This window comes from Sparus aurata, chromosome 10, assembly GCF_900880675.1.
Source record: "Sparus aurata chromosome 10, fSpaAur1.1, whole genome shotgun sequence".
Taxonomy (NCBI): Eukaryota; Metazoa; Chordata; class Actinopteri; order Spariformes; family Sparidae; genus Sparus; species Sparus aurata.
Window position 1 is genome coordinate 6,786,073 of NC_044196.1, and position 16,750 is coordinate 6,802,822.

Below are 16,750 nucleotides of genomic sequence, written 5' to 3' on the forward strand. Positions count from 1 at the left end.
AGGAAACAGCTGTGGCACACTCACGCGGTTCTGGTAAGTTTTCGTTTTGCGCTGAACCTATTTGGTTTTAGACACAAAGAACATGTTTGGAATGTTTTAGTCACAGTTTGGTTAACAGTTCCAGATAAGATGAATAATTGTTAAATTGTTCTAGATATGAAGATGAGATTTTAACTAGATAACCCATTTTGCAATATTGAAGTGATCTAATACATCTTCCTGAAAATGGCCACTGTCAGAATGTTGTTCTCCTTTCACAGAACTTTAGTTGTCAATATGAGCAGATTTATTGTGATGTTCATCTTGTTCACGGCCTTTTCTGAGAGGAAAGGGCATGACCTCAGCTCTCTATTGCCAATTCAGTTTTGATTAAACCATTTTCTCAATTTTTAGTTTAACTTATAAAATTAGGGTACCTTGACCTGCTGGTGAAAATGAGAATTATTCTAATGAATATTTTTGGCATCCATCCGTTGCAATGGCAGTTGCAGATGATATTTTCCATGATATTGTTGGGGCTTTTCCTACATTTCTTTTGGAAAGTAAGTAATAGCTCATTATAACCTGTTAGAGTATCACAGTAAAAGCTTCAATTTCAAAATAAATCTGATAATACTCATGGTTATAAAAAAAAGAAAACAAAACTGTAATTTATATTGCATTTTACTTTGATGCCGTATCCAAAAAACTAGGGATCATGGAAGGTATACCTCATCTTATCCTCCAACATGACATGATGATGACACTAGACCAAAAGAAGAACATGGCAGTTAAGCCTGACTCGGCCAAAAATGTGTTGAATGGATGTGAAGATTTTTGTGAGTGTGGGAATACCTTTAATTACATAAATAAAATGGGTATCATCTTCTTGACAATAGATAAGACAAAAGAGTTGGATGAAACGAAGGCAGAGTTACAGAGGACAAAAGAACAACTGAGAGATTTAACGGTGAAACTAGAAAACCAGGAGAAGAAAGTTTCAGGAAAGTCCAACTCCACCAAATAATAGGAGGAAATATTTTAGTGAGTTTGAAATTCGGGAATACCTGCAAACACATTAAAATGGGTCAAATTAAATGCCTGATATACATACATTGTGCATAGGAAAAAATTTTCTATGCTGAATTCTATTTTTATATTCAAATTGTCCTCATGGTTTAACAGATTTGGAAAAGAAATCATCAAAACAAGATGAAGAATTACAGAAGAAAAATAACATTGTTCATTTGCTGAATGAACAAAATGTGGAACTTGAGAACTTCAAAGGTCAACTCAAATCACAGCTTGAAGAGGTGGAAGGAGAGAAGAAAGAGAGGAGGAAGAAAATAGCCAAGAGTGAAATAGAAAAGACAGATGAAAACCAGGGATTATTAAAAGAGAAAGAAAACCTATTGGATGTCAGATGGAAACTAGATGAGCGAAAGACAAACCTGGAACAACTGGTAATGCATATGAAACAACTACTGCAGAATATCTTGATTAGTATTTTGACAAAGTAGAAGGAAGGACCACAAGGATCCTCAAGGCTGGAGGAGAACAGAGGATGGATTTAGCTCCAATTAGACTCCTAAATCTGATTCTATTTCATATATATAACAGAACTTGCTGACATTGTCTCCTTGCACTCCCTATCTACTTATTGAAATATACAGCATGTACATCTCATTTGAAATAGAAAAATGCATTGTAAAGAAAATGTAATGCTGGGCGCATTTTATGTTTTATGTTGTAAATACTGTTTATCAGTCCTGTCAATTTGAAAGCATCTGCATCTGTGGTATCTGATACTGTCATCTGAAACATGATGAACATTTGTATGGCTAAATTTGGCAGCTGATTTTATTAAAGGTGAGGGAAAGATGCATGTCTGTTTTATTTATACATTGCTGAGCTGAAGCAAAAGATGGGAGGTGATAGGTTTGTCAATAATTAACCAAATCGTCATGGGGAGCAGGATGAGGACCTTGGTCTTAGTAGCCACAGTTCTATGCCTTCATCCAAAAATTATATCATCATATATTTCATTTAGTCACACATTTAATAAAAAATAATCAACTGTTCTTTTATCCCGTAATTAGATGAAGAAAAATGTGTAGAGTATTTTTTTTTTTTTTTTTTTTTTTGTTATTCTTTGTTTTACATTTAGTCTTTTATTTTCTATTTTCACTCAGTCAATCATCCCTCCTTTGGAACACTGACAGGAGTGATACTAAGTTGGGGGTCTTGCTATTTCATGATGTTTAGTTCTGCTGCCTGATGAGGTGAAACGTGGCTTTTAGTCGTTAGGTGGACACGCCTGTCTTTTTAGATTGCCGGGATCAAAGTTCTTTTATCGAGGACGTTGACTGTAGTCTATTTTACAGCAGCGAAGGGAACATTTACGCAAACAACAGGTATGACATTTTCAGAAATGTATTTTTTATCATTTAATTCCTGAGAGTATTGATGTTCTCACAAAATTTTCATTGTAAGGATTCAACTGTCTGTAGCATAGGCAGATCCGTCATAAAAAACTCACTGTATTTTTTTCATCTCAAAGGTACAAATTTTATATAAGTGATAATTATATTTATTGCAATTTGAATGTAAAAACTGCTGTCAGTCGAAATGTGAGTAGTTTTCTTGATTGCAATGTAACTTGGAAGCTGTACAACAAATGCATAAAAGTACAGTAAGTTCTATTTTTTTCCCTTTTAAAAAAATCAAATAGATTAAAGTCTCAGTTTGGGTCACAATTATAATGAAAATTAATCGTTTTAGAAAAACGAGTTTTTGTGCATAATTATGCTTAATGCTAACGTACACTCTGAGAGTTGTTCAAACAACAGTAATAAACTGAAATTTTATTATGAGATATTATAAACCGCCACAGTACAAGTTTATATGCAGCTAGTTAATGTTTCATTGGTTTTACTGCTGAGCATTGTGGGTTTGTCTTTAGACAGTAATTGTGAGTGGCTTCAGGGCACCATCTTGGGGTGAGACACCTACACAAATATTGACAATCGACCTCACAAAATGGATGCCTGGGGAATGTTAAGCACCTGTTTGAGTGTATTTCCCAGATTTTTCCTGTGTATCTTTACCTGTGTGTTATGTTATGCAGCAACATAATGCATAATGCTCCTGACTTGAGCACTCACTTGTTTTTTTTTGTTTTGTTTTTTTTGCAGACCTCCACGATGCTTCTCCTGAAAACGAGGCAGTTGAAATCTAAGCTCACTGCTTCTAGCTCTTCAATTTTTTTCTACACCGCTGTGCTGCTTCTCCTGACACACTGCTGTGGAGGTAACTGACACACAAACACAATGTTTAAAAACCATTTAATTCAAGTGATAAATGTTACATTGCAACAACACACAAAATCAATGTAGTCCAACTGTATTGCTCAGCGTAGAAAGACATTTAAACTGGAGCATTTTCTGTTGTTAGAGATATTTTGCGTAATGTGTTACTAAAAAATGTTGTCAGGTCTTACATGTCTGAATGGTAATGCTATTACAGTAAACTGACAGTGTTAAAGGGATGATATAGAAAAGTTTGAAATGGCCTGATTATGTCTGTATGATGTTTGTTTCCAGGTCAGTTTCAGGTAGTTGGTCCACTGCAGCCAGTGATGGTAACCATCGGTGAGGATGTTATTTTGCCATGCCACCTGAGACCGGCTGGGGATGCTGTGGGTATGACGTTTGAGTGGGCGAGACCTGACCTGAATCCCAGATTTGTCCATGTGTGGCATGAACGTGAAGACCTTCATGTCAATCAGCATCTGTCCTACAAAGGACGAACATCAGTGTCTATCGACAAGCTGAAGCAGGGAGACATTTCCCTGAAACTCTCCAGAGTCAAACTCTCTGATAAGGGGACATACAGATGTTACTTTCCAGATTTGGATAAAGACTCAACTGTTCAGCTTGTTGTTGGTAAGCATGCACACATTGTTTTTATCATTATTATTATTATTATTATTATTATTATTATTATTAGTTGTCGTTGTTGTTGTTATACTGGTGGTATGAACATAACCAGCAATACAACAACCACAGGTACCAAGTTTATATGATGTGACAGTTGGGATGGAAAAGATTATCACAAAATTCATTATGTGACTGTTACATATCTTCCTCCCCTCTTCAGCGACTGCTGCTTCGCCGACCATCAGTTTAGCAGGGATTGACAGAACCTCCAGTGGAGTGGTTCTACAGTGTGAGTCCACGGGCTGGTATCCAGAACCTGAGGTGTTGTGGCTGGACGGTGAGGGAAACCTCCTCTCTGCTGGACCTACAGAGACAGTCAGAGGTCCTGATGACCTCTATACTGTCAGCAGCAGAGTGACTGTGGAGAAGAGACACAGCAACAGCTTCACCTGTAGAGTCCAACAGAACAGCACCAACCAGACCAGAGAGGCACACATACATGTTCCAGGTAGGAAATGATTTATAAATGTATGATGTGTTCATCACTTTCACATCAAACAGTGGAGTTGTGTTTTTTGGAAATGTGGCTCAACATTTTCTGTCTTTATTTCAGATGATTTCTTCGTGGTCCCGTCTGGTTCTGCCGCCTGTATCACCATCAGCTTGGTTGCTTGCTTCACATGTGTTCTTGCAGTTGTCTTTGTTGTGTGGAAATTGAGGCGGAGCAAAACCAGTAAGTTACAAAGTCATTATTTTTTACCTTCTGCCCTTTTTTCCAAGATAAAAGATGGACAGGCGGAACAAACAGCACAACATCAAACAATATATTCACACTTGGAATAAAACTGTTCCTGTCTTTATTTCCTCACAGAAACCAAGATGATCTCACAAAGAGAAGAACAGCGACTGATGGCAGAGAAGGACAAAATGAAGGATGATGAGAAGAGACTGGCAGGGATCAATGAAGAACACAAAGGCATGGTTGACACCCTGGTGAAACAGAAGGAGGAACTGAAGAACCAGAGAGATCAACTGAAACAGCTACGGACGAAAGTAGAGAAACTGGTGGAAGACAATGAACGTCAGCTTCAGTCAGTGGAGAAAGAAATGACAGATAAAGGATTGACTAGTGCACCAAAGCATAAAGAAATGATATCTAACAACAAGTGGAACCTGAGTGACAGAGTGAAGGAAGTTGACACTATGGTCCTGAACACAGAGAAGTTATTATTGATGACAGAGGATGTGATTTTTAAAATGACAAAAAAGAAGGAAACAGAGAACCATATAAATGAAGAGTAATGTGGACTGAAGAGTGTTAAACACTAAACATGCACATTGAAAGATATAGTACAAACACAAAGAGATAAGAGAAAATATATCTTTATATACATGTATATATATGGGTGTGTGTGTGCGTGTGTGTGTGTGTTTGTTTTTTTAATTTCTCAAAAAACTTGCAAAACCAATATCTTATTTTATCTTATTAGTTTTTATTTGTTTAATAGCATGTTCTTCTGTTGTTTTTTATAAATATAGTTATGCATTATGTGCGTATTGTTATGATTTCATGTTGTGAGTTGTTTCATTGAATTTCTGTCTTTATGTTTGACTGGTATAGCTTTTTTGTGCTTTGTTGATATTGAGATGTCAATTTGAGCATTTGTGTGAAGGTTAGTGACCATCTAGTGTTATAAGTAAGTTAACTAACAGTTCAGAACAGTGTATCTGTGGTATAATGTGAAACCATCAGGACTGTATTTACCGTTCCTCGTGTACTCGTGCAGATGCACAATGCAAACAGAATGAGGACCCATGGTACAGTGAACTGCTGTGTGTGTGGTTTTAAAACTGAAATGAATGTGGTGTGAGTTCTTGCTGTTATCGATGCTCTTGTGAGCGGACACCAAGGGGAGAATCAGCGAGCTGTGACGGTTGGAAACTTAATATAAATGCGTCTCTGAGCTCGGTGTGTCTGCTTCAGTTCAAACTGCTGCAACCACATCATGTTGGTTGCTGACCACACTGAGTGTATTGAAGAGCTGCAGCAGCTTCGTTCTCATAAACAGCATCTTCAGACGTATGAACAGAAAGAATGATGTGGTTTAACTGTCATGCTTCAATAAACCACTGGTACTTAAAAATGAGGATGAAGGCTGAACCGAAGATGATACGAGTGTGCTTCATCACTCTGAATCTCTTTACCCTGAGAAAAACGGTAACAATGTAACGGACAGTTCTTACGTACATTCAGCTGTGTGTTCACTGATTTTATTGAACAACATGAGATAAAAAGTTTGCGTAATTTACATCACAAGTCACTTTATGATAAAAAAATGTATATATAAAATGGTAAGAAAATCAAGCATATTACTATATTTTCAAATCGTTACAGATTTAATCATATATAGATTAAAAAATAAAAAATACTGAGCTACCATAAAATCATCAACTAAAAGTTAGAAAGGGAGATAACTTTACACAGATGATCTCCTCTGTACTTCAGTCAGGTGTCAGAGGCCTGTAACACACAGGAAAGACACAAACTAAGAGATTTTATCTCAAAGGGAAAATGAAAAGAGCTTCAGAGTTTAAATCATCAGGTCAGTCTACCTTCTGGCATTCCGTAAAACTGGAATGCGAAAAACAATTGTATTGTTATTGTAATAAACAGCTGTTAATTTTCACTTTGGTTTAAACCTCCAACGTACATTTCACCAACTCCATTATAGTCATTGCAAAGCTTTTTTTCTAGTGGAGAGCTTTTTCATCATCTGCGTGGTAAGTATGAACATTGTGGTCGTAACTCAGTGCAGATACATAAACTGTAATATCAGAGGAAACAGCCTCAGTCTTACCGATAGTAGACTGAAGAATAGACTCTCTTGTCTGGTACATGTGGCTTGGCTCCATCTCTGGATACGTCTGGCTCTGTTTGGTGAAAAGTCGGAATAATTCCCCACATAGTATTAAATGATGTTTGCTCAGGTTAAGAGGTACAAAAGATGAAATGTGGGAGAGAAAACTAAACGCTGCTGAAGTGTCAAACCATAACATCTGTAGATAACTTCGGACTCTTTGGTCAAATCGACAGTAGAGTATTACGGACAGAGGTTTTTTCCATTATGCAAAAAGTCAATGTGAATAAATCAAATAAAATCAAATCAAATCAACTTTATTTATATAGCACCTTTCATACATGTAAAAATGCAACCCAAAGTGCTTTACATTAAAAGAAAAGAAAATGAAACAAACCCCCTTAACATCCCCACTCCGCACCCTCATTCATGTAACAAGAACACACACACACACACATACACAAGCACACACACTCTTGAGCGTAATACACTGATACATACACCCCACCCCCACCCCCCGCAAGATACAATGGAATTCGGCCGAGCACTGATAGATCAAGTGCGGAAACACCATCGTATGGGAGCCATCCCCACCGAGAGCCGTCCAAGCCCACGTCCACAGGGGACGCCGCCAGAGACCGGCCCGACCCAGACAGATAGGGGCTAGTACCACCTCCATAAAGCTCTGGGGCAGGACTCCCCAACTGACGGGGCCCAGACAACCCCCAGGACGGTACCCCCGTAGGCAGGCTAGACAGAGCTCCCGGTGTTGATGGCCCCCATGAGTAGAACACTGGAGCTGGAAACTAAGAAACAATAAATAAAATAAGTATTTAAAGAAATAAAAAACCTCCTAAGACAACATAAATGAATGTTAATATAAATTACTAAGAGCAGAATATAACTTTTAAGCACTAAATCCGTAAAAGCAGCATTAAAAATATAAAAATATAAAAATAAAAAAATAAAAAAATAAATGAATGAATGAATGAATGAATGAATGAATAATAAAACCTTTAAGAGAAAATAAAAGGACAAAGGAAAAATGACAGGACAGTATAAATGAGTGGAACTAGATGAGTTGACTCAGTTAAAGTAAATTCTTCCGGTCCATCAACTTCAGTTAAGGGGGCGACTGACAGCTATGCACAGTCCTCATACTGATGATACACTGTGTTTATGAGCTAAAAGATAAAATTATGTCTTCGTTACTGAAGCTGATTGTGAAGTACAGATTCACCAGTTTATCCACACAACGCATTTTGTTGATGCAATCATATGAGCTGACTGATCTTGAAATGTCGATTTTATTCTCTATAGTTAGATATAAACATAACACATTGGTAAAAGTCGGAGGATAACCAAAGTCAGTATTCATCCTACTGACTTTGGTGAGCTCTGGCCTTTGTCGAGGTTCTTTGAGAAAACAAATCAGTACAATGTAAATGTAATATCTAGAAGTCAAGGTGACATTACCTGTGTCTTTCCAACTGAGAAGAAATCCCATCACCAACAACAACGGAGCCACGAGTACAACAGTCCACAGCAGAGAGAGGAAATTAACGGGCTGACTGACGGGAGGATGAGTGTCTGCGTAGGAAATGAGACATTAAACATGTTTTTATCATCTCGAACCTGGAAAACATCACACATGCTCACACATGAAAAGAAATTAACAACCTAGTCGCCAGAATACATTTTGCCAAAGTGAAATGTAAAATACATACAGTAGCGTAACATACGGCTACGTTGAAACTTTTAATTTTCAAAACCTTAACTTTAAAAATATTAACAGCATGGCTGCAGTGTGGCTGCAACAAAACAAATCACCTTCAGTCCTTTGGAGAACAGTCAGCCGGCTCTCTGGTGATTCTCCAGCTCCAGGGATTTTGCACATGTAGAGTCCTTCATCAGACGTAGAAACATTTTGGATCATCATTGCTGCATTTTTATACCAGGCACGAAAATGGGAACCGTCTTTGTAGAAATCTGCACTGCGTTCTGACTCAGATTTGTCCTTCAAACAGTGAAGAACCACATCATGTCCCTGCACCACAGGACTGGCTGGTACGTCCAGGATCACAGAACCATCTGAACAAGGTGATGAGAAGATATTTTGTGTTAAACGTTATTTCTATATATGAAACATCATCCAGGTACTATTCCAATTAAAAGCCTTAATAAGAGAGTTTAAGAACATCGCCGGATTAGGAATAAAACGTTCCATTCCTGTGTAATGTCTCAGTTTTAGGTAGTCAACAGGAATTCAGTCAATCAGTGGTGCTATTTAAATTGCATGTAAAATGAATTCATATCTTTTCTATTTGTCCATCATGGCGGAAAAATGTTGGAGACCTTTCTCGAATACCAGTAGCCTGTTAATGACTATATTTACTCAGTATTGTAACTCAGAAGTGGCTATTTTAGGTAGTCAACAGGAAATTCATAGGATTAAGATTGAAAATGATATTTGAGTTACTAATGTGTATCATTCTCCATATACCAGCCTTTAAGGGAAAAACAGCCTGGGAATTGTTCATCCCTGACTCATGTGTGCTGAGACCCTATTTGTACTGTTGGTGCTGTTCTGAGCATTATTTGTGGCATTTTGGTGGCGGTTTATATTTGGATCCATTTTCTGCAATGTATTGTTGTTGTGCGGTTGATAAAACTCCGTAAATTAGCGGTCTGCTAACTTGATCTCTCGAGAGGGAGTCTAACACAGATTCACAGTGTGTGAGACCATGGATTAAATTAACACCGGAATATCCCTTTAATGGACCTCATGTCAGTAATTTCATGGTCATATCCTCCACATGGCAGCCTAAGAAAATTTGCTGGGAAGAACTAAATGTAGTTAAATTAAGTATGTCTTCCATACATCAAAATGTTCGATTGTTTAGCTGAAACTCTTTTCCAAAATGCTAAATTACGCTAACTGTGTCTCTGCCTCAAATAAATCAGACTCCCTCAATTTGGTATAAGCTAAACATACCAGTGACAGTGATGTTGACAGCACGACTCGTTCTTCCCTCTGCATCTTCACACCAGTACTCTCCACTATGTTGTTTAAAGGAAGGATTAATGCTGCAGGACGGGGCTGATGAGTTCCAGGTGTCAGAAACTGCTGGAGTTATTGGAGTTTGGAGATTTCTCATCACTCTCCATTCAGTCAAACCAGTGAACTCTTCACAATTTACAGTGAAAGTCTCATATTCAAAATGTTGCAGTCTGTTTGGAGAAACACTGGGAAAAGCTGCATCTGAGACAAAAACACAGAAACACAACAATCACGTGAAGATATGTTCAAAAGACGAATCACAATGTGTTAAAAGTATCACAACACATTATAGTATAAAACAAACGCACATACCAGGAGCTAAGACACTTATCAGGAATATCACACCAACTGTTCGCAATTTTTAGACTGGCAGCTAATTAATAAAGTCCAACTTACCAGCTCTCAGAGCAAAGCAGCTGTGGTACAGCTGTACAACGAGCAGGACCGACACATCCGTCACTGAGCAACACATGAAGAGAGCGTTATGTGTTAACATTCTCCGGTGAAAAACTAAAACACGTGGTTGAATTACAAATCAAGAGAGTCAACTTTATGTTTTTGCTGTTATTTCTGTGTGTGTGTGTGTGTGTGTCGCAAGTAGACTAGTGGCCAATTAGTGGAAGCTAATGAGGAGCCAAATAAAACTAATAACAAATGAAGTGTGTGCAGATGTTAACAACTATTGACTGACAGAAGTACTCACAAAGCCTGATGCAGAGAGCTGGAACGTCCATGATGTTCTGCTGCTGACTGTCACAGCGTCAGACTGACACACAACTAAGACTAAATGCAGGTCGGACCCTCCTCTTCCTGTCTGCATTATTTCTGGTGTTGAGCCGCATGTTTAGAAATATCTACAAGAGGCACAGCTGATATCGCAGACGAAATTATCTCACTGGTTCAGTCCTGCAAAAAACAACAAGTGTAGCTGAAGATAAAAGCGTGGTGGTCAGTCTTGAAATACGCACGAGTCTACAGCGGTAAGATCATGAAACGTGAAGCTGCACCAACAAACACTTTCCTGATACACTCTAAATGACTGAGCAAACTAATACATACATGCGAAACCTACATGTGTATGACGAAGACTTCATTTCTCATTTATACTTTAAGATAATTTCAATATTAGGCAATTGAGCTCAGCCGAGCTAATTTGAACCTGGGCAGACAGCTGAGTCTTGGATCTGGGTAATATCACCTACCCAGGCTTGATGGCTGTTTCATTAGCTGCACACAGAGGCAGGAAAAGTAAAGCATGTTAATGTTTGGGCCCCCCAAAGAATTAAGCTGTACCGTGCACAGCTGCGACTCATGATCAGTGAGTGCATCGTGTTAATGATCGCTGGCTTTATCAAAAGGGTTATTTGAAATCAATTTGAAAGCCATCTTATATTAAGGTTTTAATTGTTGTGATTTTTAGTTACTTAGAATCTTCTAATATAAACATGGAAAATCATTAACAAGACATCTGGAGCTAACCCTTGGTGTCAAGAGTATGTATCTCATAAAATAACACTACTGAACACTGTTTGGTGAAGACCCCTTAATCGGACTCTACAATCGGACTCTACAATCGGACTCTACAATCGGACTCTACAATCGGACTCTACAATCAGACTCCACAATCAGACTCCACAGTCAGACTCTACAATCAGACTCCACAATCAGACTCTACAATCAGACTCCACAATCAGACTCTACAATCAGACTCCACAGTCAGACTCTACAATCAGACTCCACAATCAGACTCCACAATCAGACTCTACAATCAGACTCCACAGTCAGACTCTACAATCAGACTCCACAATCAGACTCTACAATCAGACTCCACAATCAGACTCTACAATCAGACTCCACAGTCAGACTCTACAATCGGACTCCACAATCGGACTCCACAATCGGACTCCACAATCAGACTCTACAATCAGACTCCACAGTCAGACTCTACAATCAGACTCCACAATCAGACTCCACAATCAGACTCCACAATCAGACTCTACAATCAGACTCCACAGTCAGACTCCACAATCAGACTCTACAGTCAGACTCCACAGTCAGACTCTACAATCAGACTCCACAATCAGACTCCACAATCAGACTCTACAATCAGACTCCACAATCAGACTCTACAATCAGACTCCACAATCAGACTCCACAGTCAGACTCTACAATCAGACTCCACAGTCAGACTCTACAATCAGACTCCCATTGTTGGGAGTAACGGCGTTTAAGTATAATTATAATAATTATATATATAATATTTTTTCAGCAACGGAGTAATCTTATAAATTACTTTTCCCATCGTTACAACACCGTTACCATTACCGACTATAAAATGTGGCACGTTACAAATTGAAGTTTCTCATTGAAGCTTTTGTCATCCGACTTGGCTCTCAGCAGGGCTGCTTTATTTTTCTCCGGTGAGGCAGGACGGAGGGGCGGGACAACCGCAGAGGTGATGATTGGCGCTCTAAGGTAGAGTGAGAGTTTGTAAGCCAATCAGAGACTGTGTTCGGTTTACACACAAACCACACGCCTCGCACACACAAACTAGCAGAGGTGAGCTTTCAAAGTGGAAGCACAGACACTACTTTAACCTCCTTTGTTCACGTCCGTTTTAAGCAACTCTAATGAAGCATCTCTCAACTGCACGCGCTTCTACAACACTAGTGGCCAAAAACCCGTTGTTGACACTGTTGATGATGATAGCAGGTGTGGCTACCGTGAGCTCCGCTAACACAGAAGAACACGGCCGTCCGAGCAGCTAAAGCTGGATGTTTCTGCTCCAGCTTCACTAAAACTTGTGACACAGACTGAACTGAATGCAGTGATAGCAGGTATGTTGTTGAGAACATGCTCCTGTTATCAACAGCTGACTCAGACTCCTTCATTGGCTAAATACCAGGGAGAGCAGGTGCCGGTCCGCCATGCAGAGAGACATGTTCTAAATACATAGATGCAGAGTACATTAAAATCAATGCCGAGCTCAAAAGGGGAAGAAAAGAAAGTAACGCAAGAGTTACTTTTCCTGGTAACTAATTACTTTTATATTGGAGTAATTCTGTTACTAGCTCAGTTACTTTTTGGGAGAAGTAACTAGTAACTATAACTAATTATTATTACTTAACTAACTATTTAAAAGTAACGTGACCAACACTGCAGACTCCACAATCAGACTCTACAATCAGACTCTCAAATCAGACTCCACAATCAGACTCTACAATCAGACTTCACTTCTTTTGGTGTTTTCAGGTACCAAACAGATTCAGGTGAAAAAAATGGAAATAATATAGTCAATTTGCAATAACTGATTGTGTTTAACAAGCATAAATATATTAATGTTATTCAAATGGTTGATATTCTTTTTGGCGCTACTCAAATGTCATAATCACATGGCCAGAATAAATGTTAGCCATGTAGGTTTCTGCAGAACCATGGATATAGCTGGATCTGAAGCACCAGATGTGTCGACTTGATCCTCCACATTTCGACTTCTTTCTCAAGGTGCATGATGAAAAACAAAAAGTCCTCCTCTTAATTTTTTTTTCTCACCCCTGGCCCTAATACTCTTTTGTCGTATCTGTATCTAACATTGAGCATAAATGAGCCATTAGACCGCCTGCTATTACTATGCAAGCAGGAAAGGCAACTTGAGCGACACTCTGACCCAGATGCAATACGAAAGGCTTTACATGAGCTGAAGAAATAGAATTAAATCACAGGTATGAGCAAACTTTAAAATCAATAAAGATTCATAGACTAGAAAACTGGTTAAGAGTGATCACTCCTTCACTGGATCAGTCTGTTACAGGGTATACATTAATTCTATACTAAATTAAATTAACCTTTTTTTTAAGAACATTTTAATCCAAAGTTTGGGTGGAGTGACGTGAAATCTAATGCACATCATATAAGCTTTAGAGTACAAATGTGTGCAGAATTACATATAAAACAATACAATTGCTCAGTGAATTCACTGTGATGAATTTATTGAAATATGTAAAAACAAACATTTTAACAACTAATTCAGTTCATGTCACATTTTCAGAATTCTTTGTAAGGACAAATATTCTGATAATATCATAAGCTTGCTTTCGTCACTCCAGTGAAAGACAGAAGAAAGGATGCTGATTAAATGTTCAGTCTGAAATACATTCAGCTATCAACTCTACACAACAGCAAAGGTCTACACGACCGTTGGTCAGACAGGCTATTGCAAGAACAATAATGATGGCGATAACCAGAAGAATGATCTTATAAGCAAGAGTACATGGGCGGGTTGTCATCTGTAATGATAAAACACAAAACAATGCTGTATTTACAGAGTGAGCATAAAGTCGATGAGGAAAAACTTTTGTCAACGACCTTTTGTCATAATAAATATGATGAGCTAAAAATAGATCTTCGATAATAAAACCATGACAAAAAGTATGTTTTCGTTGACGAGAAGAGACTAAAATGTGAGTGGACTGTTGGACCTTCAAACAATTGTGCATCTAGTCTATCCATCAAAAATATAACTATATACATTCCTGTTGACTGACGCTTTCCAAACTGACAGTAAAGGCAGACTGAGAGATGACCGGTGGATGTAATACAAACAACATAAAGAAGGCGTTCCTACTATTCGTGCCTCAGTGAGTGAGCTAAGCATATCTGCAAACATTAAGCCAGTGAAACTGAGCAGTCGGCCACGTCAACTTATGATGGAAAATTTGTGGTCTTAGCCTGTGTGGACAGCAGTTCTTCCCCTGGCAAGGTTTGCAGTTTGCAGTAACAAAATGATGTCTGAATGAGTCTGGCTTCAGGGCTAATGTTGGCTTGGAAAATGTCTTAGCTAACGTCAGTTTGCTAGCTTAGGTTGTTAGTGAAACATGCAGGGCTTTACTATTAATGGTATATCTTGCTAGGACTAGTCAACATTCTGGTCGGACAAATGGATTTCTTTATCATATATCGTCCTTTTGTTCAAGTGAAACATATAGGGAAATGTCATGAGTCTAATATATACCTCACTAATTGTTTCAGCACCGGTATCATTTTAATTGTAGTGTTTGTAAGTACAGATGACATAATAGCCCGATCAGACTGTCTGACATGTTTGAAGAGCATGGAGCTGCTCATTATGCAGAGGTTTGGTAGTCTAACTGAATGAGTTTAAAGAGAGAAAAAATTCATGTGTGATATTTGTAATTACCGTTCTTGTAGCTTCTAACCTCCACCAGCAGAGGACTCTGCTTCACAACACACTACCTTTTTAAACTCAAACTTAAAAGAATGCACATGTACAGTACTTGAATGCACACGTTGCAATATTTCTACTTACCAACATTGAGAGATAAGAATGATTCTTTGTTCAGCTCTTGAATATAGCATCTGTATATGCCGTCATCAGAGAGTTTCACTCTGGAGAGTTTCAGTGACAGGTCTCAGCTTGTCGATGGACACTGATGTTCTTCCTATGTAAGACCGGTTTTGACCCATCGGCACATCCTTGCCTTCACGCCACACATGGACCAATGCAGGATTTAGGTCGGGTCTCGACCACTCCAGAGTCATGGAGGTAGCATCCACAGCAGGTTCCAGGTGGCATGGCAGGAAGGTGTCATCACCTACTGCTGCCACTATTGGCTGAGGACCTTTAACTACCGCAGACTGACCTGTGATAGAAACATTAAATTATCCACCAGTAGCTGAGAGAGCTTAGTCATTAACCTGTCCTGTCATTTCAGATACCTGTTATTCACGGCCTACCCTGTAGTTGCCCTCTGTTTATTCCCACCACTTACCAACATCACATGACCACCTAACCTACCAACGCACCTGTTCCCCATTCCCGCAGGAGCTGCCCTGCATATACTATACAAGCTCTGTTGCCTTGAACTTTTGCCTGTTTAATGTTTTACCAAGTTTTACAATGCAGCCTTTGGTCCTGTATTGTGCCTACCCCCTCTTTTTTTATGTGATATTGTGTACGTGGGGCAGCAGCAAAATGCCTTTTAAGCCATCTACAAGAAGACTCATCTTCAAAAATCAACACTTTTATATTTTCCGTATGTGCAGTCAGTGCCAAGTGTAAAGTAGTAGTTTGGATTTGACTTCTTGAGAAAGGTGCGAGCAGGAATCGTAGTTCAGAACGGGTACAATTTGAGTGGGCACTGCACTTGTAAATATGTAGCAGAGAAAGAAACATTTTCAGTTGAATACTTAAAGATGAAAACCAATGTATTTAAGTCAGGACTGGATCTGTTTTCACCATTTATTTTATGATGTTTAGTATTATTTATAAAGAAATAACAGAGATCCTAATAACACACTTTTTTGTGGAGATTTTCCATGAGTATTCCCTTATTAAAAGTCCTGTTAACCCCAATTACAGACATAAAACACAAGAAAACCTATTTCATATCGCGAGTTCTTACAGCTGTGGTCTCTATATTTAAATTTGTATAGAAAAATGAAGGATATTGTGTCACAAAGTTACATTACCTGTAGAGAACTGCCTTAGAAGAAGGAAGATAAAGGCTTGCACAACTGTGAAGTCCCTGAAAGAGTTTCCAGAGGGCATCCTGGAGATCTCAATATGAAGTGAAATGAAAGAAAATCAATGACATGTCTCCGATGGATCAGAAATGATCAAGTTTGTGCACAGGTAAAAATAAAAAATCCTTCCTGACCTTCCTTTCCTGTCAGCACTCAAAGTTTCCTTGTAGTCAAGTGAGACGGTCAGTGGGAGCAGAAAAAAAGAGAAAGCAATTTAGACACCATAATTTTTAAAACCAACTGGCAGTGGCAATCATAAAGGTGGACAATCTCTATCTGTATCTTGACAAACGAAATAGGTGTTTTGAGCAAAACCATGATGTTTTCCTAAACCTAACCAAGTGGTTTAGTGCCTAAATCTAACCAGAGCA

General features: G+C 38.6%; 2 protein-coding genes across 5 annotated transcripts; one reads left to right on the top strand and one right to left on the bottom strand.

Moving 5' to 3' along the window:
• On the top strand, positions 1–5,314 carry LOC115589804 (butyrophilin subfamily 3 member A2-like). Its single transcript, XM_030430965.1, has 6 exons — positions 1–33; positions 3,174–3,288; positions 3,582–3,923; positions 4,138–4,425; positions 4,531–4,650; positions 4,789–5,314. Exons 2-6 carry the CDS (start codon positions 3,183–3,185, stop codon positions 5,217–5,219), a joined length of 1,287 nt encoding a protein of 428 aa, XP_030286825.1. The 5' UTR covers positions 1–33; positions 3,174–3,182; the 3' UTR covers positions 5,220–5,314.
• Positions 5,315–6,160: 846 nt separating this feature from the next.
• LOC115589828 (high affinity immunoglobulin epsilon receptor subunit alpha-like) lies at positions 6,161–16,550 on the bottom strand. Of its 4 annotated transcripts, XM_030431001.1 has the most exons (10): positions 16,514–16,550; positions 16,326–16,405; positions 15,163–15,496; positions 10,540–10,742; positions 10,233–10,295; positions 9,771–10,037; positions 8,606–8,866; positions 8,252–8,365; positions 6,776–6,848; positions 6,161–6,438 (listed from the first exon to the last, which is right to left on the bottom strand). In XM_030431001.1, the coding sequence occupies exons 4-10, from the start codon at positions 10,568–10,570 to the stop codon at positions 6,420–6,422; spliced, it is 828 nt and encodes a 275-aa protein (XP_030286861.1). In that variant the 5' UTR covers positions 10,571–10,742; positions 15,163–15,496; positions 16,326–16,405; positions 16,514–16,550; the 3' UTR covers positions 6,161–6,419. The 4 variants fall into 4 exon arrangements, with proteins under 4 accessions (XP_030286861.1, XP_030286859.1, XP_030286860.1 ...); XM_030430999.1 differs by lacking the exons at positions 16,326–16,405; positions 16,514–16,550 and adding an exon at positions 15,573–15,659; XM_030431000.1 differs by lacking the exons at positions 16,326–16,405; positions 16,514–16,550 and having other exon boundaries at positions 15,163–15,550.
• Positions 16,551–16,750: the final 200 nt, after the last annotated feature.